Source organism: Protopterus annectens, chromosome 12.part0, assembly GCF_019279795.1.
Source record: "Protopterus annectens isolate FY-2018-M chromosome 12.part0, PAN1.0, whole genome shotgun sequence".
Classification (NCBI taxonomy): domain Eukaryota; kingdom Metazoa; phylum Chordata; order Ceratodontiformes; family Protopteridae; genus Protopterus; species Protopterus annectens.
Genome location: NC_056746.1, coordinates 923,369,631 through 923,391,444, shown reverse-complemented (window position 1 = coordinate 923,391,444; position 21,814 = coordinate 923,369,631). Strand labels below are relative to the sequence as shown.

Below are 21,814 nucleotides of genomic sequence, written 5' to 3'. Positions count from 1 at the left end.
GAAGCAATTTCCCAGAGAATAATAAAAGCACCCTTGGGACAATTTTCTGACGTGCTAATGTTACAGTACAGAAACAGAGATCTGGAAACAAAAGGTCCAAGGCAAATGAGAGGGGTTTAACAGTCACAGAAGATTTTAGATGCAGAAATGAATGATGTTTGACAGCATCAGTCCTGCTTTTAATGAGGATGAACCTTAATATGCCAGATCACGTTAAAAACAGCACTGCATAATTCATACTCAAGCACTGTAAAAGACAACTTAATTGTTACTGAGGCTGCCTTTTATGATTTACTGCTTTTCTCCCTGAACTACATTGAATTTAGGTCTGCCTTTAATTAACCTTCTCATTCAACAAATAATAAACAGATAAACTGAGTTATTTTCTTCTCTTGAGAAGCTTTATTTCTTGGAGGTACACCCAAGCCAGGGCTACAATGATTTGCGACAAGTACTGAATTCTGACACAGAAACATCAGGAAGAAAAGAGAAAATAAGAGATGAAGTGGCTAATTTGTAAGCAGTAGAGTACACTTACCATACATGTAGATGTTCGAGTGTATTCACTGTTGCAGTCATCACATTTGATTTAGCTGCCTGCAGGTAGCCTTCAGCCGGCCTGAATACCAGAGTCTTGGGATATCTGCGTTGGATGCTGTCACTTCTTCCATGACGTCAGGGGTATAAAAACATGCAGCCAACGCCATTACATCAGTTTTTCTTACCCCAGATGTCAGGTGCCCCCAAAATAGGAAGCAATTACATGGTATGTAATACGCCCAGCAAAAAACAAATACCAATGATCTAAGATATGCCAGACAAAAAAAGACAGGACAGAAATCAAGGAAAGTCAAGGGGGGGCTGGAGGGAGGGTAACCAGGACTGCAACACTGAATACACTCGAACATCTCCATTTATGGTAAGTGTACACAACTGCACTATGTTCTTCATGTTTCACTGTTGCAGTCATCATATTTGGGTTGATTCCCAAAGCTAAGGAAGGGTGGAGGTAGTTATGAAGCATTAGGGCTGGCAATCAGGCCCTGTAAGACTGCTGTGGCAAATCCAGCTCTGGATTTAGAAAATATAGGCAAGTGGTAGTGCTTGGTTAAAGTGTGTACAGAGCTCCACGTTGCAGCTTCTAGGATGTCCCTGGTAGGGACTCCCCTAAGAAATGCTGTAGAGGTAGATGTAGCCCTACTGGAATGAGTTCTGATCCCCTGTGGGGTAGGTTTCCCATGGTGCTTGTAGCAGAAATGGATGCAGTGTGCTGTCCATTTAGAAATGGTTTGCTTTGAAATGGTCTTGCCCTCTGCCCCTGCAGCAAAGCAGGTTCCCCCCCTGCTTGTTTATGTACCACATAACTGTGGTGTTGTCTGTCTTTACCAATAGCTGTCCGGGAAGAATAAGGCCCTTGAAGGCTGTCAGAGCATTCTGCACAGCTAACATTTCTTTTTGATTGATATGCAGGTGCATTGGCTTTGGGTTCCATTTACCCTGAATGCACTGTGCTGCCATGCAGGCCCCCCCATGCATAGGTCTGATGTGTCTGTTGTTAGGGTTTGGGCGGCAGGGGGGTAGAATGAAAGGGAGTCCCTTGTTGTGGTTGCAGGTCTCTGCCCACCAAAGGAACTCTGTCCTTAGGCAAGGAATGACAGGAATCATTGTTTCCAGGTCCTGAAAATGTTGACACCAGAGACTTTTTAGGTATCACTGAAGTTTCCTCATATGCAGTCTTGCATATGGAATTAATAGAATGTAACAGGCCATGAACCCTAGGTCTTGCAGTATTTTTCTTGCAGATAGCTGGGGTTTGGTGGCCAGTAGAGTGAAATAGTTTGTCAAATAAATTTGTTTCTCTGGAGTGAGGAATGCCAACTGGGAAGTTGTGTTCAAGCTTGCTCCCAGGAGTACAATCTGTTGGCTGGGTACCAGTTGTGATTTCTTTTCATTGATGGTGTATCCCAGTGAAGTGAGAAGTCTCTTTACAAATGCCAGGAGCTGAAGTAGCAATTTCTGACTGTCCGCCTGAATCAGGCAATCGTCCAAGTATGGGTAAATTTGAATTCCTCTCTGCCTGCAATATGCAATGGCTGGAGCTAGGCACTTTGTGAATACCCTGGGTGCAGTAGATAAGCCAAAGGGAAGTGCAGAGAACTGAGTGCATAGAGCCTGCTCTGAAGCGTAGGCATTTCCTGTAAGATTCCCTTATGGGGATATGCAGATAAGCTTCTTTTAAATCTAGGGTTGCTAGCCAGGAGTCCTTGGCTAGCATAGGAAGCAGCTGTTGGAGAGTTAACATTTTGAACTTTGGAACCACCAAAAAGGTATTGAGAATAGACAGATCCAGGATAGGACGCCAAGAGTTTTCTTTTCTGAGGACCAGAAACAGTCTAGAGTAAAAACTTTGTCCCCTTTGTTCTGCTGGGACAGGTTGAACAGCCTTGATACTGAGAAAAGAAAGTACTTGCTTTTGGGCCTCTGCCCACTGGTTTGGTGGGAGGTCTGGCCATCCACCTATGGATGGGAGTGAGTGGAACTGGAATCTGTATCCATGGGAAACAATGTTTAAGACCCTTTTTGTCTTGGGTAATGTATTGCCAATTTTTTGCATGCAGTGCAAGTTTTCCTCCTAAAGGTGCAAGTACTTGGGCAAGGCTTGGAAGAGTTAATGACAAGTCATTGTGCATTTTTACCAAAGGATGGAGGCTTACTGCACCCTGTTTTGGACATGGGAGCACTCCATTGCTTGGATCTGTGCATAGCCTGAGACTGAAGTCTTGGTGGTGGTCTGCTGCCCCTGAGTTTGGACTGAGAAGGCTTGGAAGGGACTAGAAAAGACCAGTTTTTTGAAGGCCAGTGCCTACTAAATCTAGATGGCTGTACTTGTAAGAAATCCCTAACTATTTGCATAGATTTAGCTTTCTCCTCCATTCTTTTGAGGACTTCTGCTTTATTACCAAACAGACGCTCTTGATTTAATAGTGCATCCAGTAATTTTGCTTTGACATGCTCTCCCAAGTTTTGTTCCTTAAGCCAAGCATGTCTTCTAAGAAGAGACTCAGTAACAGCAGCCCTGCAAGATGCTTCTAAAGCATCAAAACCACATTGCAAAGTATGTTTACCAACTTGGTTAGCAAACTGCATTAACTCTTGTAAATCTTTGTGCTCTGCACAATCAGGAATATTTTTTTTTAATTAGCTCCACAATATGCTGCTGATACTTTAACATATGAAACTGGCAATTTAAAGCCCTAATGGCAAGTGTAGCAGAGGTGTATACCTTTTTTCCTCATCTGTCTAATGCCCTGGAATCCCTGTCCGAAGGGGTAGGATTTTTGGCAGCTGTAACCTTAATCCCTTTAGGTCCCTGGAAAATGGTCTCTGGATCTGCAGTAGGATTCCTAAAAAGGAATTTGAGGGAGTCAGGCACTCTATAGTACCTGTCAGGTTTCCTGGGAGCTGGAGGCAAGGTATCAGGGGTAAGGCTGGAATCCAGGAAGACATCATCTACAATTTCCAGAACAGGAGGGATAGTTAGAGGCCTGTGCTGAGGCAAGCTTAAAAATTCCCTGAGCCTCTTTTTGGACTGGGAGTAGTCCTGGCTCTCCCAGCGGAAATGTTCTCTAAGGGTATGCAGGGTTTCACCAAAGGAAAAATCATCTGGTGGGGAAGCAGACGGAATGGAATCCTCTGCATCAAAATTCTCATAGGTAGATAAGGGTATGTCCTGGAAATCAGAAGGATCAGAGTAATCAGATTCCTGATCAGAAGAATCAAAAGTCACCTCTGCTCTTTTTGAGGGGGAAGGCTGACTTCCCCTAATTAAATTAATGAGGTCCTCAGCCATTCTAATCATTTGTTTTTGTGGCATGTGGGGCTTAGAATGCGCTTTGGTCGTCGGTTTCCTAGGCGTAGTGCGAGCTTTAGGCATGAGAAATTATGTATTTTTGGTTTGAAAGGAAGTTGTCGGTTTAATATGAAGATCGGAAGGCCTGAAAACACCCTCAGAAGCCGGTGCCTGCACAGCGGCTCCAGACCCTTCCTAGGTAGAGACATCCTCAGGTTCCATAGTCGAAAAAGGATCTTGCAGCGTACTGAACTCCGAATGGATCTTAGTAGAGGCCGGCGAATCTGTAGAAGTGGGTTATCAGGAGCTGCGAAAGTGCCTCACTGAGTACTGGCGGACTGGCAACTAGCTTAACAGTAGCGTCGTCGGTAGCCTTGGACCTATGCGGTCTGTCTCTCTCTTTATCCTTTCATTTTTTTTAGGAAGATCGGTAGTCAGATGGCTTACCAAAGACATTCTGGAGTACGGAGATTGACAGCGAAAGAATTTAGCTACAACAATAGCCTGACGATGAATAGTTTGGGTGCTGAACAAGGCACAAAACCGGCAGCGAGGGACATTGTGGTCCGGGCCTAAACAGGTGACGTAGTAAAAATGAAAATCTCTGTGAGGTATTTGCTTTCCACAGGCAAGACAATTATTAATTTTTTCTGACATCGGTTATTGCAAGAAAAAGGATCTTCAACAGGGTACTTATCTTTTAGAAGACTTCAGGTCTGAAACTCGAAAAATGCAAATTTCAGGAGTCGGCCGACTGGCACTTGCGAACCACTTCTGCTTTGGGTACCATACAGCAAGAAAGACTGATGTAATGGCGTCGGCTGCATGTTTTATACCCCTGACGACCTGACATCATGGAAGACGTGACAACATCCGATGAAGAAATCCCAAGACTCTGGCATTTAGGCCGGCTGAAGGCTACCTTCAGGCAGATAATCCAAATGTGATGACTGCAACAGTGAAACACGAAGAACATCCATCATTACTCCAAAAGAGCCTGGAAGATTATCAGTTGTGTAAAGTTTATCTGACCTGCTGACAGATAACAGTTGTGCAAGTCTACACTGAATTTTTACAAGAAGTTTATTTAAACATAAGCTCTAAATTGTAGGAAGCATACACCAAATATGGCTTACAAATACTTCAGTACTGCACACCAGCTCAGAGGGTTAGGAGAGTTCTACAGTTCATGACAGTCTTGTATAAGGGTACTTATTTAGGTGGCTTACACCCTTACTATTCTAACAGCTTGACACAGTACTACGCTCTTTTCTACATATTTAACATTGTGCATTCTAAAACCCAGAAATACTTTAAAAAACAAATGCTTTCAGTCTCAGCCAGTTTTTTTAAAAAATATTTATTGTTGAAGCTAAAAATAGCACTGAAACTTTAAAGGGAATGAGTATAAAATTGCACACTTTTATTATAACTTGGTACTCACTGGTGGGTATCGTACAGAAAGCAAAACACCTGAAAATGTATTATACCAAAACATTTCATTAAAAAATGATTTTTTTTGTATGGCCATCCTGTAAAAAAAGACCTGATGAGTAAACATATTTCACTTAAGGCATGTAGCATAGCAGCTTCCTAGCTTTCTAACACATTTTAACAATATGGATATAGTTGATAGTTTTTCCTTTAGAATAAAAGGTTGACCAATACACCCAACTTTAAACTGTACTCTACTGTATATACACCTGAACTATGACATAAATATACAATAGACTTTATAACATAAATGTTTACATACTGGTATAATAAGCCTTATTCACACCCCCACTGTTACTTGTTCAGGCAGCAGTCGTCTTCTATTTTGGTCATAAATGTATTTGACAGGCCTGAAAAACAAAACACGTATAGCCCCACATTATCTAACCACACTGCTTGTTATATTCTCTAAAGAAGCATCTCAAAACATATTTGTGGAATGGTGATGTACAAAAAATGACAACCACTGTAACTAGGGACACTATTTAATGTACAGCAATACTTTCTTTAGTTATCATAGCCAGGAGGGCTTACGTCAGGGAAGGTTATCCCTTAATCTAATTACATGATTTCAAACAAGGCTGATGTACCAATTTATTTTCAACAAATGCAGATATACTTTTCAAAAGTACTCATAGATTTAAAGTTATTTTTATGACTGCTGGCGTACCACTGATAAAAGAGTGTTTCACAGAGGCAATGGAGGCAAATTCTGAATATGGCTTACTAAGAAACCTTGGAATGTCAGAACTACAACTATTCAACCAAAAAAAAGATCTACAGTAACAAACATCTGGGTTACACAGATTATGAAAAATATCAATAAAAACACATGCCAAATACTAGGCAAGTATATTCTCTTATTTCACACACAATTAACAACGCATCACTGAAGGACCTTTTCAGTGCCAGCATCTGTAAGCATGGCCACAACTGACTCTTCAGACCATGCAAACATAATTTTACTGATACATCTGGGAATATCTGCATCTTTCACCTCTCAAACAATTTGTATTTAATTATGACACTAAAGAATCAGACATGCACGCTACAACAAACAGGATACAGATGTACTGTACAAACAGTTCTGGAACACGATACATCCAAACAAAGGAAAGGAATCACTGGGACAAAGTAATTACATAGCTTAAACACACAGATAATCCACTATCATATATTATTATAATGATACCCTTGTTTAATAAACAAATTCCAATTATTTTAATGTTCTACACAACATTACTAAGTAGCAACTTACAATTTTCTCATTTAAGTAATGGTTTTACCTATTGCCTTACAGAAATGTCATTTAATATTCACAGCACTACTCAATGAGTTACTGTACTTTTTAGCCCTTGACACAAGGCTATTACTTGAAAGAAAAACTACAATTGGTAAAAAAAAAAACTAGCACTACAGACATATCTGTTAAAAATAAATGTGGAGTGAAAACATGACTACACAATATACTCCATAAATATGTAATGACAGACTGTGTTGTTAAGTGCTGAGCAAAATCAGATGCACATTTAAATGCAAGAACCAGATCCATTAGTGGTGCTGTTGCACATTACAGTTTTATATTCCCCCTATCAGCTAATAAGCAGTGCTGCACTCTTGCTTATATAGCTGTTACATCAACTAGAAAAAAATCCTTTCCAAAATCAATGCGCATGAACAGTCCTGGATACTATGCCTCAAGAAAAAGCCTAAAACAGGCAGATTAAGACCAGCATTAAGTAACATCATAAGATTTAAATCGGCTAGCTTCATTCACATAAAAAAAAATCAGAACAAGAGGGGTCCAAAAGAAACGGTTCTTAACTTTCCATCTTTTTCACAACACACGGTATTTCTGTTAGCACTCCACTGACTGCAAGTCTGATCTAGCACGAGTTATTTCTTTCCATCACTTCATACATCTACTGCAGTGAACTTGTTTCTTCTTCAAAACGCAGATCTGATGTAAAACAGTCTTTCAGAAGCCAAAGGAAAAAAATGAGAGTTTCCAATAAAAATCTAACCTGTTTTAAATCAAAAATGAAAAAAGCAACCAATGGTAACACCACAGTTTAATGACATTCTATTTTGGTGCACTGTATTTCCATCCTTGCTGGTTCTTAAGCACATTGTGATGTTATTACATAATGTCTTTTAACTAATCACATTAGTTAAAAACAAAATCTACACATACAGTGCCTTATGAAACACTCAAGCTAAATACTATAAACATTTTAGTTTACAGTACAGCTTTAAAAATGCTGGTACAAAGAGGTCATTATTATTTCTTTCAGTTTACTACATAGGTTCCAGAACTGTACTGTATATCACTGTTATTATATATCATGTATGCAAGCAAATTTGCGAGCACTGATTGAAAAAAAAAATTGCTTGGGATACCCTGAGCAATCGCAGAAGCCTGTTTTTTTCTTTTCTTTTACAGATATAAATCCTGATCAAATATTGTATGAATACAGCACTTAACCATGTCTATGTCGAGAGTAAAGAGAATCAATTATACCACAGGCACTGCCCACAACTCAGTCTTTTAAACTACATGAAATGTGTACAAACACTGAAAAATAAATAAAAAGTTACATTCTTCCCCTATAAACTTTTGGTTGGGAAATCTGCAACATAAATCATATGTATTTGGTTACAACACTGGAAAAGTACAAGATAATCTGCATGCCAATCTTTTATTTTGAAAAAGAAAATGGCAACACAAACAGGGAAAATGGCTTATTAAAAAAGTTCAAACAACAAAATGTTATTTACATTATTTCCCCTCAGAAAAAAATCCTTATTTGGCATTTATCTGCTTACTCCTGAATGTTTTAAGGCCCTGAGATTAGAATGTTAAGTTCTTGGGACCACAGGGCGTAATTAAACTTTAGTGCATTATTTTATTATTCCTCAACACCCCACCCAAGTTCCAGCCTTTAAACTTCAGGCCTGCTTTCATCAAGTCTAGGCTCAGAATCTTCAGCCTTATTTCCATTTGCAAAGCATCAAATTATAAATGTATTAAATGGCAGTTTTCACTGTACAATCAATCTCGCCGAGATGTCCACCAATAGAAAGATGCTCTATAGAAGAAGTAAGCACCAGCAGAAAGTGCAGTGAACACACAGGCATTGAAGAGAAAGGGCTTTAGATTTGACCACAGGTTATCTTCATCTTGCTTTACATTCTCTGTGCCTCCTTGCTTCACCTTCTCAATGGAGCTAAATGAATTTCCACCAACATTCCTCTTTCGAATTTCAGGGTCTTGACTACTGCTGGCACATAAAAAAAATACACACATTATTATTCAAAATTATTCCTGCACATACCTGACAGTTTCTCCTAAAAAGGCCAGTGTTCATAAAAATGAAACATTACTGACATCTAGGTATCTTCCAAAGATAACATAGCAGTCTTCCAAAATACACATTTAAATACTCACCATAATATCTGATCTTTGACTCTTTAGCATGTTCCTCAGCAGTAGGTAACAGGAACACATTCCTGAGGACTATGTCCTTGAAATAATTTTTTCAGTCTCTAGCTGTGATGCTCAGGGAGGGGTTAGGTAACTTCTACTGCTGCAAACCACAGCATCAGCTGTCATAATCTGATGTCATACAAAATGATAAACTTTACATCCCTTACTAAGATATCCAACATAAAAAAGGGCAGAAGAAAGCCTGTTCCATGCAGGGGGGGGGTGACAAAAAGTACTAACTACAGCCCCAGTAACCCAGGCTTGATTACCCAGCCTGTGTGCTTAAACAGCCATTTAGTGACAAGTTAAGAATGACTGCCTGCTGTTGACTTGCCCATCCTAGGTGAAAGAAACAGTGAGGAATTCTCAACTCACCAAACACCTCAGTTTACCCTGCGGGTAATAGAAAGAAAAATGTCAAGATGCCCATGCTAAAAGGATTGCCTCCAAGATAAAATAAGGAAAGAAAAAAAAAGTTATGTACTTACGATAACTTGGAATCTGTGCTATCCAGTGTCATTATTCATCAAGGATGGGTCTCGGATCCCAGCCAGCAAAGTGAGCAACAGCTTCTGAGCTCAAGCTCCCCCTCCCCTTGCTTCCTGTTATCCATAATCCTCAGATCGAGTTTGCTAGAAAACTATCCAGGCAGGGACACTCTTCTGACCGAAGAACAGCAGACTCAAACACACCACTACTTCAAGAATCCCTTGTTCACCAGACGGAGGGGGACGGAGGGAGGGAACGCCATAAATAATGACACTGGATAGTACAGATGCCAAGTTATGGTAAGTACATAACTCTTTATCTGATACTACCTGTGTCATTATTTATCACGGATGAGTCAGAATCCCCAGCTACCCAAAATCCTGGGAAGTCTCAAGGAAGGACATGCCAGGGCACAGAAAAACCAAACAAGGCTCTACCCCTAGATACCAAATCCAACTTGTAGTGTGCTACAAAGATATGGGGGTTTCACCTGATGACGGCAGTACAAATGTCATCTAAGGATGTCCTGGCCCAGAATGCCGAAGATGTAGCCACTGACCTTGTAGAATGAGCTTTAACAGGTCTGGGAAGATTCTTACAATTGCTCTTGTAAATGTGAACTATACACAAAGCTATCCAATGAGAAATTGACACTTTGGAAATGGCCCTGCCTCTTCTGGCCTGGGAAAAAACTACAAAAAGCCGATCCGACTTTCAAAAATCCTCAATCCTCTTTAAATAGAAATGTAACTGCCTGTGGACATCCAGGCAATGTACTTGATACTCCCCTTTGTTTGAGAAGTTGGGAAAAAAGACAGGGAGATGGATATACTGATTTAGGTTGGTTTCTGAAGCTACGTTTGGAATGAAGGAAGGATTGGTTCTAAGAGAAACTCTATCTTTGTGAAAAATCATGAAGGGAAGCTTTATGCAAAGATCCTGTAAATCAGAAACCCTCTTGGCAGAGGTAATTGCTACCAAAAAGTTATTCTTCCAAGATATAAACTTAATATCACATTTTGCAGCAGGCTCGAAAGAAGGTTGTGTCAGGACTGCAGCACCAAGGGTAACATCCCAAGGAGGAGACAGATCTTTGACAGGAGGCCTAAGCAAGAAAACCCCTTTAAGAAAGTTCTTGCAGAGCCTAGAAGAAAATATGGTACTATCACTTAAGTGGAATTTGGAAATAGCTGCCAACTGCAGCTTAATCGTTGAGAAGCTTGCCCCTTATTGGAACAAAAAAGAAAGGAAAGACAAGATATCCGGAACCGGAGCAGAGAAGGGATCTGTATGTCCCTCTGATGAGCCCAAAGAGAGAAGCGGAAGTAAGTACCGGATCCTTGTTGTCCTGTTTGGACCTTCTGGATGGCCCCTTTTTTGATGGAGGTCTTGCACCTCTTTGAAAGCTAACTCCCTGTTGGTGGGGTGGGACGTCCAGGAGTGACTTCTGGATTGGAGGGGGTGACTGAAGGGTATAAAATATCCCCTGGACACAATGTTTAGCACTCACTGGTCTGACACATTAGCCGCCCAAGCCAGGTGGTGCAAGGAGATATGAACCTCGACTGGCTCCAAGGCAGTGTAGTGCTTCAGGAGCACTGTGGGGGTCTCCTCTGAGAAGGGTTCTCGGAAGCCCTGATTCTGCGGACCCCCTCTGCCTCTGGGGTGACGTCTGCCATTGAATCCACTTCACCATCCAGAAGAAGAGGATTCCTGCAGAGCATCCTGGAAAGAAGACTGTGTCCTGCAGAATCATAGCTTTTTACTACCCCTCTGTGTCCCAGAAAAGGACTGTTGGGGAGTAGAAAACTTGAGCCTGACCATGGACAAAGTCTTTCCCTCCTGCTCACTGCGGGTCTGTGTGTCCTTAACCGAGGGACCAAAGAGAGTTGATCCATTGAATGGGGCATTAGTAAAGGATGCCTTAAAGTTGTCCGCAAACCCGCAAAGGAGAAGCCAGGCATGATGCCTAATAGCAATGCTTGTACCCGCTGTTCGTGAGGTGGCCTCGACCGTGTTCAAGATCAACCTCATCGAGGCATTTGCTAAGGAAGTGAGCATGGAGAGCTTTGGAGAGACCAGCTTAAGGCTCTCTGGAGGCAACAGCTCTGAAAGGAAAGAGGAAAGCTGAGACCAAACCCCTTTGCAACAATGTAAAGAGTGCCATGTAATTTGTAGTCCTCAGTCCGAACGTAGTAGAGGCTACACTCGCTTCCCAAAACAGTCAAACATCCTAGACACCCTATTAGTGGGATGGAACATAGAGCTCTGTTCAGCGAACTCTTTCTTGGTGGCTGCGGCAACCACAATACCATCTACAAGGATACCTTTACTCCAGAATGGTTTGTCCTGGGGGGACTGAGGAACTTATCTGCCCTCTTGAGGACCGGTACAACTGTGACCGGCTCCTTCCACGCCCTGCTGGCAATTAACTGGACTAACTCATCCGCAGGGGGGAGAGACACAAAGTGGGAGATGGGCCTGCCCTGAATGCCTTCAGGAACACAGATTCCTCAAAGGCCGGGGTGGGTGAAGACCAACCACCCCGGTCTTTCAGGATCTCAAGTAAGTTGCCAAAGGACACCTCCTCGGATGGTAGTCTGGGGGACCGATCTCCTTCCGTGAAATCTGTGTTTTCCATGAACAACTCTCGAGGGTAGTCTAGATTCCTCCTCTTGCTCGCCTGCTTCCAAGGAGGCTCCTCCACCATGGGCTCTGGGGAGGACTCTGTGGAGGAGGGCACCCCTATAGGGGTGATGCCCTTCTGAAGGCAATCTGGGGGGGGCTGACCCTGGGCCGATGATGCAGGCTTGGCACCCAAAACAGAACCAGGCGGGGTTGGATCCAGAGCAGAGAATGAGGCTGCTGAACAACCGGAGACCATCTTCTCTGTTGCCTGGAAGGCGGACGGACTGGATGAAGGCACACCCTCCTCCCTGCCGGCCATAACAGACTGGAGCAGGAGGGGAGACCCAGGCATAGTACCAATCTTTGTGTACGATATCAGACCTGAGCTATCCAGGGCTGATGCCCCCAAGGCAAGGGAACAATATGAAAACTCCAGACTGGAACCCCCCCATGGTCTTCGTGGATTTCTCAGGCCAGAGGCAAAGCTAACCCAGACAGCAAATGGGCTGAGCCAGCCAGGGACCCAGGTGGCGTGAGAGTGGGGGCACTACCTGATGCCGACGGCTTGTCCTTAGGCAAGCTCTGACCCCGAGCGCCAAATTCCTAGGAGTAGGGTAGGAGGAGAGGAGATCAGAGGTGGATGATACACCCCTTGGCAAGTGGCTAGGGGACGGAAGCAGGCCCAGTTCCATTTGGGCTTTGAGAAAACTCATCATGTGGTATGTATCAGATGGGAGCAAACTTCCAGCAGACTGAGAGACGACTAAAGAGTGGTCTGAGTGGGTAGAGTGCCTACGGTCCCTAGATGAGGACCTGCTAGATCTCCTCGGATCTGAGAGTCTGGAGGCGGCTGGAAAGTCAATAACAATCGGCTCCAAAGGAGCCATTGGACCCAAAGGCCCAGATGGATCCGAGCGAACAAGATTCCCCACAGACGGATTTGACGATCAGAATCTCCGACCTCTGAATCCCAGAGGAGTCAGAGCTGGCTGGGGGAGTAGAGGCTTTTGGAGCCAATGACCCTGGAGCCGATGCTCTTAAGGCTGGACTCAGATCCGGGATACATGGATCCAAGAGCCTGGGCCATTTGGCAGGGGAGTCCTGAGAGGAAGAGGGCTTTCTCTTGGGATCCAAAGGAGTTTTGGAAGGGAGTCAAAGACCAAGGGACCCCCCTTTAGCTAGGTCCTTCAGCAGCAACTTACTCCTATGGTCTAGGAGAGTCCTGGGATTGAACCCTGCACAGATATCACATTCAATCTACAAATGGGACTCTTCTAGATAGTAGACGCACTCCTCATGCGTGTCGGCAGGAGCTAGCTTCCGGCTGCATGAGGAGCAGCATCTAAAACCAGAGGGTTTTTCAGCCATTACAAAATCCCAAAACAGTCTCACACACACACACACACACACACACACACACACACACACACACACACACACACACACACACACACAAGGAGAAGAAGAAGAAGAAAGGGTAAAAAGGATGGAAAAAACCCCAACGTCCAGCGAAATAACTTTTGGGGGGGTGAATCTACTACTAACCCTAAAAAACTACTACTACAAACTCTTATTGGAAAGAGGGAAAAAGAGGCAGAAGAAGACAGAAATAACTCAAAAAAATTACTTATCTGTACGTATAGCAAGCTCGAGCAGCAGGAACATGTCCGTTCACTTTTGTGGCAAATGAGATCTCAGGATTATGGGTAACAGGAAGTAAGGGGGAGGAGCTTGAGCTAAGGAGCTGTTGCTCACTTTGCCGGCTCGGATCCAAGGTCGGATCCAAGACCCATCCATGATCAATAATGACATGGACAGCATCAGATCAGATAGTTGTGCAACAACTTGCCATAACAGTAGATATCTGAACAGATCACTGTTGCAGTAATGCTGACGCAACATTCTTCCTAAGATACACCTGGGCAGTCTACCAAAGCTTAGCCTTCCTTTCATGCTGTACATCTGGCCTTAGGCCCATTTACAAGACTATGTGCTTGTACTTGAATACGGGTGTGAAAATCCTAAAAGCTTTCTTGTCTCAGGGAAAAACTTAGGCTGATATCTGAGTCTATCATCTTAGGGTAAGAGGAAAATGACATGAAGAATGGATAATTTCCACCACAGCCTTGGATACCAAAAGGAAATAGGGTGGAGTGGGGGTAGTAGAAGGGTGCATATACTGTAAAAGTGATCTATTCGAACATCTACTTTAATGGTATGATTTTCCACAACTGCACTATGTTCATTAATTAGATCACTGTTGCAGTAATGCTAATTGATGGGATGCGTTCCAGACCTTTTATAAGGAGTGGGTGGTGGTTTGGGAGACAGAAATGGAGACCAGGAATCCTTGAAGAGGGTTCTAGCAAAACCTGTTCAGGATACAGGAAAAGCATCTATTTTGAAATGCTTGGAAAAAGAGTGTATGAAAAACCAGTTATCTGCCTCTAGAATAGATCTGGAAGCAAGACCTTTGAAAAAGCACCAGAAGCAGCAACAGTTCTAGTAATATGTGCTTTAATGTGACTTTGAAGAGATCTGCCATGGAAGGAGTAACAGAAAGAAATGGCAGGTTAAATCTGTCTAGGTACAGTCTAGTAAAGCCTGTTTTTTTTTCCTTCAGAGGAAGGAACAACTATGATTTTAGTCTTATCCAAACAGAATCTTAGCTGCCTATGCATATCTAGTTTAGGAAGTGTCCTTTTTTCTTTATTTTGAGGAACGAGAAAAATGCAGGGAAATAGATTGTTTCAAAGACATTTTGGTTATCACTTTACACTTAAAAGAAAGGTTTGTCCTGACGGTCAACCTGTCCCTATGAAAACCCAGAAAAGTAGGTAACAGACAGACACAAGGACTTGTAACTCAAACCCTTTTTGCAGATGTTAAAAATATAAGTAGCGCTGGTTTCCAAGTACAGAACTTTACAGATGCAGAAGCAGGGTCAGTGGGTGGTACTGCAAAACTTTCAAGGATATTATTTAGGTTCTATGGAGGAGGAACAGATTTTCTGAATGGCCTGAAGTGTAGCATGCCTTTTAAGAACATTTTGACCTCAAACTGTGAAGGCTGAAATAGCTAACAATGGTACCTTAATGGAAGGTATAGACCCAACCCGAGATGAGTGGCTTATACATGTAATTGAGGATGGAATGTATCTGTGCTTGATAGGAACCCAGTCCACTGTTTTGGCACCACACAAAAATATTTTCTATTTATAAATATAACATTTTATTGTTGCAGGTTTTCTAGCCTCCTCTATTAACTGTAGCACTTCCTCAAAATAAAGGTGCGTGAAAGGAACTAGAAGCCTAACAACCAGAATGTGAGGTTCAGAGTCTTTAGGTCTGGATAAATTAGACAGCCCTTCTGTTTTGTGAGCAAGACCATCCTGTGATGTAACCTGGTGATTGCCGTTGGTTAGATGGAAAAGAAGGGAGAACCAATATTTTCTTGACCAAAAGAAGGTTACCAAAAGCACTGTCTTTCTGAATCTTCAGAAAGACCATTGGGATGTCAATAAAGGAAAGGAGGGAAAGCATACGAGAAGAGAATGTGTCAGTTTAACAGGTTTCCTTACAAGGAACTAAGGAGAAAAACAAAGATGATTGCTCAGAGTGGAGGCAAATAAATCTGAGGTATTCCCCAATGATGGACAATCTGAAGGAAGACCTCTCTCTTCGGCAGCCATTTATGGCAGTCTGCCACTGAATTAAATTCTGAAGTAATATATACTCCTTGGAGAAAATGACTGGGGTGAATAGCAGTGCCCCAAGGTACCACTGCAAGCCTGAACAGGTGGCAAGACTTTGTTTTCCCTTATTTATATACCAGATGACAAAGGTGTTGTCTACTAAGGGCTGAAGAGTACCTGGAGTTCAAAGGTGATGAAGAGTCTGGGAAGCAAAGATCAATGTTTTCATTTCCTTAATGTTTACATGCTCTTTCCTGTTCTAGATGGACCAAACTTCCTGTTTGAGCAAACCTCCAGGCCAGGTCTAAGGCATCTGTTGAGACCTTCTGGAGAGCAGGGGGATTAACAAAGGAGGCTCCAAGACTGTTTTTTTTTTTTCTATTTGCTTGAGCCACCAAAACAGTTATTTCTTCACAAATGGTAAGACAGAAATTGGGAAGGAAAGAGGATGACAGTGTTGACCCCAAATGGATTTCAGGTACCGGTGAATTTTCCTTGTGTGGACTCTGGCAAAAGGAATTATTTGGATTGTGGATGCCATGTACCTTAAGGCTACTCTATCTCTTTTGCAGATGTCATGAATAGTTTTTGTCAGGGACAGAAAGAAGTCTTTCAAGACATGGATCGAGGAAGAAAGGTCATTATGGTGAATGTACTGGGAAGATATACCAAGAAAATGAGTCTGCAGAATGCAGTAAAAGGAGCTAGACACTTTGTGAACACCCTTGGGTCAGTGGAAAGTCCAAAAGGCAAAGCAGTAAACTAAAGAAAATGATATTCCAAAATACAGAGCCTTAAAATCTTTCTGAGATTTGGATGAAAAGGGATGTGAAGATAAATATCCTTCAGATCCAAGATAACCAACCAAGCTCTGGGAAAAACTAAACAGAAAAGAGTTTGGTGCATTAGTATGTTGAATTGTGGAACTCAAAAATGTGTTTAGGATGCAGAATTTCAGAAACACTGGTAGCATAAGGACATCGGGTCTCTCTTCACATTTTAAGAATGTTGTTGATTCCACAGTCAGTGGAGCACTGGAATCACCTAAAATAAGTAAAACAAGGCCAGACAGCAAATTTGAAATCAAACTGAATGAATGTTGTGGCACAAATGTAAATGAAGAATACCAGCTAAACTTACCCATTAAGAGAAACCTCCTTCAAAGCAGTCCAGCAGTTCGTTGAAATTAAGCCTATCAGAACAGATAATAACTATGGCCAAGGCATGCACTAATGCAGATCTGGGTATAGAATTGTTAGACCTCCTGCCATATCAGATTTTATCCAAGTTAAATGACATTGATTGGATAAATATGTGGCGCTGATCAAGGCATGTATGGGTACAGAATTGTTAGACCTCCTGCCATATCAGATTTTATCCAAGTTAAATTACACTGATTGGATAACTATGTGGTGCTGACCGAAAAGAGATTAAAGGAAATGGAACATGCACTCGAACTCAGTATTCTGATCCGATTCTCAGCCTACAAAAAAGAACAAACCGGTACATACCTATTTTACAGATAATCAGGTGAAACAGGAACAGCTTCAGATGAAAATAGATTTTGAGGATAGAGCCCCTAAGAATTTGAGTCATTCAAAAGAAAGGCAGAGCGCATGAGGTTTTATGCAGAACCTGCTGGCAGAATTGACTGATCTCCCAAGTTCTGACAAATGCACTGAAAGGGCGGACTTGTTTTTTTTGCGCAGCAAATAACAGAATAGTGATCCAAATGCTAGTTTGTTTATCCACTTCTGAATTGAATGAAAAAAAAAAAAGAATGTGGAAACTTTGACACCTGGGCAAAAAACTGTACTGATGGGAAGTTTAGAGTATATGGAGAGCACACTACAGTGCAGACACTCTGACAATGAACAAACTTATTCATGTGATGTGGCTTTGCAGAACTAAGAAATGGAAATTTAAGTTAATGTACCCAGCATATTTTAAAGTGTTTTACCTCACTGGAGCCAAACAATACTCAGATCCAGTGGAAGCACAAAATGTGATGAAGCAGATGAACATCTGAATAGTGAGCAGAAGCCTTAGAAGTCAGAACAGGAAGGATTAAGAGCAGGTGAGAACCTGAAAGGGACTGGGAAGACAGTGATACCTTTCCCACTGTTTAAACAGAGGATGATGAGTAAACATAAGTGAAATAAGATGGGACATAATTGAGGGGGGAGTAAGACTGGTGCATTAAAAGACTGAGATTTGAGGCAGCACTTGTTAGTAACAAGTGAACTAGGAGGGGGATTCTATAACAATGACTGAACCATCGAACAGATATAACATTCTATTTTGTTTTTAGTACCAAAAGATATGGGGACGAGGAGATAATTCACCAGGAATGCAGAAGTGTGGTTTTAATCAAACTAGACATCCTTGGATATTATTTAGTTAAGATGAAAACTGCCCTTGAGAGTGACCTTAACTTTGTATGTAAATAGTGTACAAAATTTTTCTTTAGAACTGTTAGAAATAAAGCGTTCTTTATATTAATTAAAAGTTATGCACTCACCATAACTGGGCATCTGTGTTGTCCATTTGCATTCTACCTCAACAAATGGGTTATGGATCTGATCCTCATATCTGATTCGGCCACATACTTTGGATCCAACTCTCACGCCATAGTCCACCTCCAGCACCTCAGATCGAGTTTGCTGCCAAAAACTCTAAATTGAGTAGTTGAAGCAAAGGATAGGTAATAAAATAGGGATTAAACCCAGAGCTACACGTTCCTACAAGAAAAAACATCAGGCCACTCCACATTATTATAGGAAGGGGGGGTTGGAGGCAGGGGAGGGTGAGGAAGAATGAAAATGGACAACAGAGATGCCTAGTTATACTGAGTACATAAAGTACAGTTTTGTACCTACCATAAATGTAGATGTTCGAGTGCTAATATAACAGATGGGTTCTCCTGCCGTCAGGCGGGTCCTCGGTCGGCCGAATTCCAAAGTCTAGGTCCGGCGTCGGTTGTCGTCGCTTCTTCCCTGACGTCAGTGCGACAGGGGTATAAAAGAACCAGCCGATGCCATTTTCTTCAGTTTTTCTTGCCCCAGATGTCAGGTGCCAGAAGGAAGGCAATACATAAATTTATGTAATAAAGCAATGCAATATAATCAAAATACAGTAGTTGCAAGCAAATACACCATAAATGAATACCCCAATCAGGTTGTATGAGGAGGTGTTAGCCAACAGGCCTGTCCCAAGAGGGGAAGGAGGGAGGGAAACCTGGACTGCAGCTGTATTAGCACTCGAACATCTACATTTATGGTAGGTACAAAACTGTACTATGTTCATCGTGCATACAGCTGCAGTCATAACAGATGGGTAGAATCCCAAAGCTAAGAAAGGGGTGGTAGGCACTAGGTGGAAAGTACAGTTTTGTACCTACCATAAATGTAGATGTCCGAACAGGATAGCATCTGCAGTCATAACAAATCGGTTGTCCTGTCGTCAGGCAGCCCTTCGGTCGGCCGGATTCCAAAGTCTGGGTCTGGCCTCGGCTGGTGTCGCACTTCACCCGACGTCATCTCTGCTGGTCTTTGGGTATAAAGGCATCAGCCGACGCCATTTTCCTCAGCGTTTCTTGCCCCAGATGCCAGTTGCCCTCTTGGAAAACTAAATTTTGGGTAAATGCCAATGTTTCCAAAAAAAAGGTAGGCAAACACAAAAATAAGCATGTATGTACATATATACAAACAAATACACCATAAGAGATCCCCCCCCCAGCTAGCTATTAGGAGGGTAAATACCCTAGGAATACCACAGAGGGGAAGGAGGGTGGGTAATCCTGACTGCAGATGCTATCCTGTTCGGACATCTACATTTATGGTAGGTACAAAACTGTACTATGTCCTTCAAGGATGCATCTGCAGTCATAACAAATGGGTAGAATACCATAGCCAAACTAGGGGAGGAGGAAGAAGAATTATGGTGTAGTTAGGATCCCTTGCAATACAGCAGTGGCAAACCCTGCTCGGGATCTAGAGTATAGAGGTAAGTTATAATGCTTGGCAAATGTATGCACGGAGGTCCAAGTAGCCGCCTCAATAATGTCCTTGATTGCCACTCCTCGTAAGAAAGCTGTGGTAGTGGCTGTAGCCCTTGTAGAGTGAGGTCTTATGTTCTGTGGAATTGGTTTTCTATGGTAGGAGTAACAGAATCTGATGCAATTGCCTATCCACTTGGAAATTGTCTGTTTGGAAATTGCTTTTCCTTCCCTTCCTGTTGCATAGGCCACTAGAAGCTGGTCAGTTTTTCTATTGCCCTTGGTTCTGTCCAGGTAGTAGCGCAACTGTCTATGTACATCCAAGGTATGCAGCAGTCTTTCCCCCCTGTTCTGTGGATTGGGAAAGAAGGTAGGTAGGTGGATCGCCTGGTTTAGAGACACTCTGGATACCAGCTTAGGCATAAATGTAGGATTAGTTCTCATGGATACTCTATCTTGATGGAAGATTAGGAAAGGTTGTACTGCCATTAAGGCCTGTAGTTCCGAAACCCTTCTTGCTGAAGTAATTGCCAGTAGGAAAGCAGTTTTCCAGGATAGGTTTTGAAGATCTGCTGTTGCTGCTGGTTCGAATGGAGGGAGTGTCAATTTTTCTAGCACAAAGTTCAAGTCCCATGCTGGTAATGGTGGTTTCCTAGGAGGTTTTACATTCTTGATTCCTCTGAGGAACTGCCTGAGTAGAGGATGTGAGAAGACAGGGGGATCAAAGCTGTATTCTGCAGAAATAGCTGATGCATGTATCTTGATGGAGGAATAGGACAGGCCTGTATGGAGAAGCTCTGCCAAATACTCCAGGATGTTGGCAATATCTATCTTTGACACATCTTTTCCTCTTTCAGTGCTCCAAATGACAAACCTTTTCCATTTCCCTGCATAGTTCCTTCTTGTAGAAGGTCTGCGGGCCTCCAGGATAATGTCTTTAACCCTTTGGGATAAATCTGGGTTAGTTGCTGTTATGTAATGTTCCAGGCAGTTAGTTGCAGAGTTTTTAGATTTGGATGCATGATGTTGTAGTCGTTCTGAGTTAACATCAAAGGCATCAGGCGTAGTGTCCACGTTCTCACCCGTGACATGCTCCTCAGCAATGGATACCAGTGTTGTCTTGGCCAATTTGGAGCTATCAGAATTATCCTTGGACGCTCCTCTTTGATTTTCAGTAGTATCTTGTGCATCAAAGGAAGAGGTGGGAATGCATATGCTGTCAGGCCTTTCCAACTGAAGGATAGAGAGTCCACCTTCCATGCAAGTGGGTGGTATGTCCTTGTGCAGAATTTCTTGAGCTGGTGATTGAGTGGGGATGCGAATAGGTCTATTTGTGGCATTCCCCATTTCTGTGTGATGGCCTTGAAGATGTCCGGGTGTAGCATCCATTCGTGAGCATCCGAGGTAGTTCTGCTTAACATGTCTGCTAGGATGTTTTCTTTTCCCGGTACAAATATTGCCTGTAACTGAATGTTGTAGCTCAGAGCCATATTCCATAGGTCCAGAGTCATTCGGCATAGGGGGTATGAATGAGTGCCTCCCTGTTTGTTGATGTACCACATGACTGTGGTGTTGTCTGTCCTTATCATCAAATGGCCTTCTTTGAGGAATGGTCTGAAATTCTGGATTGCTAGTTTTACTGCCAGCATTTCTTTTTGATTTATGTGCAGGTGCAGTTGATCTGGGGTCCATAATCCTTGTATGCATTTGTCCAGCATGTGGGCCCCCAACCTAGGTCTGAGGCATCCGTTGTGATGGTTTGGCTTGCTTGAAAGTTGTGGAAGGGCAAGCCTGGGTTTGACTGGCATGCTTGAGCCCACCATAGGAACTCTTGTTTCAGGCATGGGATTAGTGGTATTTCGGTTTCTAAGCTGTGCCTGTGTTGAGACCATAAATTCTTTAGGTACCACTGTAGTTTTCTCATATGCAATCTGGCATGGGGGACCAGGATTATGCATGATGCCATGAAGCCCAAGGCCTGCAGTACTTTCCTTGCTGTTAGTTTGTTCTGCTTTGTTAATGCCAAGAAGTAATGAGGGAGTTGTTCTTGTTTTTCTGCAGTTAGGAATGCCATTTGTTTTACTGTGTCCAATTCTGCACCCAAGAATGTTTTTGTTTGGGATGGTATTAGTCTTGACTTTTTTAAATTGACTGTGTATCCCAGGGCTTGTAGTA

At 42.5% G+C, this 21,814-nt stretch overlaps 1 protein-coding gene across 2 annotated transcripts in view; it reads right to left on the bottom strand.

The window, feature by feature from the left end:
- Positions 1 to 5,191: 5,191 nt before the first annotated feature.
- Positions 5,192 to 21,814, bottom strand: part of PTPN1 (protein tyrosine phosphatase non-receptor type 1) — a 1,504,923-nt gene continuing 1,488,300 nt past the window's right edge. The window contains exon 9 of one of the 2 annotated variants that reach the window (XM_044089947.1): positions 5,192 to 8,625. In XM_044089947.1, coding sequence (XP_043945882.1) covers positions 8,397 to 8,625 — 229 coding nt within the window. In that variant the 3' untranslated portion in view covers positions 5,192 to 8,396. The remainder of the gene's footprint in view (positions 8,626 to 21,814) is intronic. The other variant, XM_044089948.1, reaches the window with a different exon arrangement.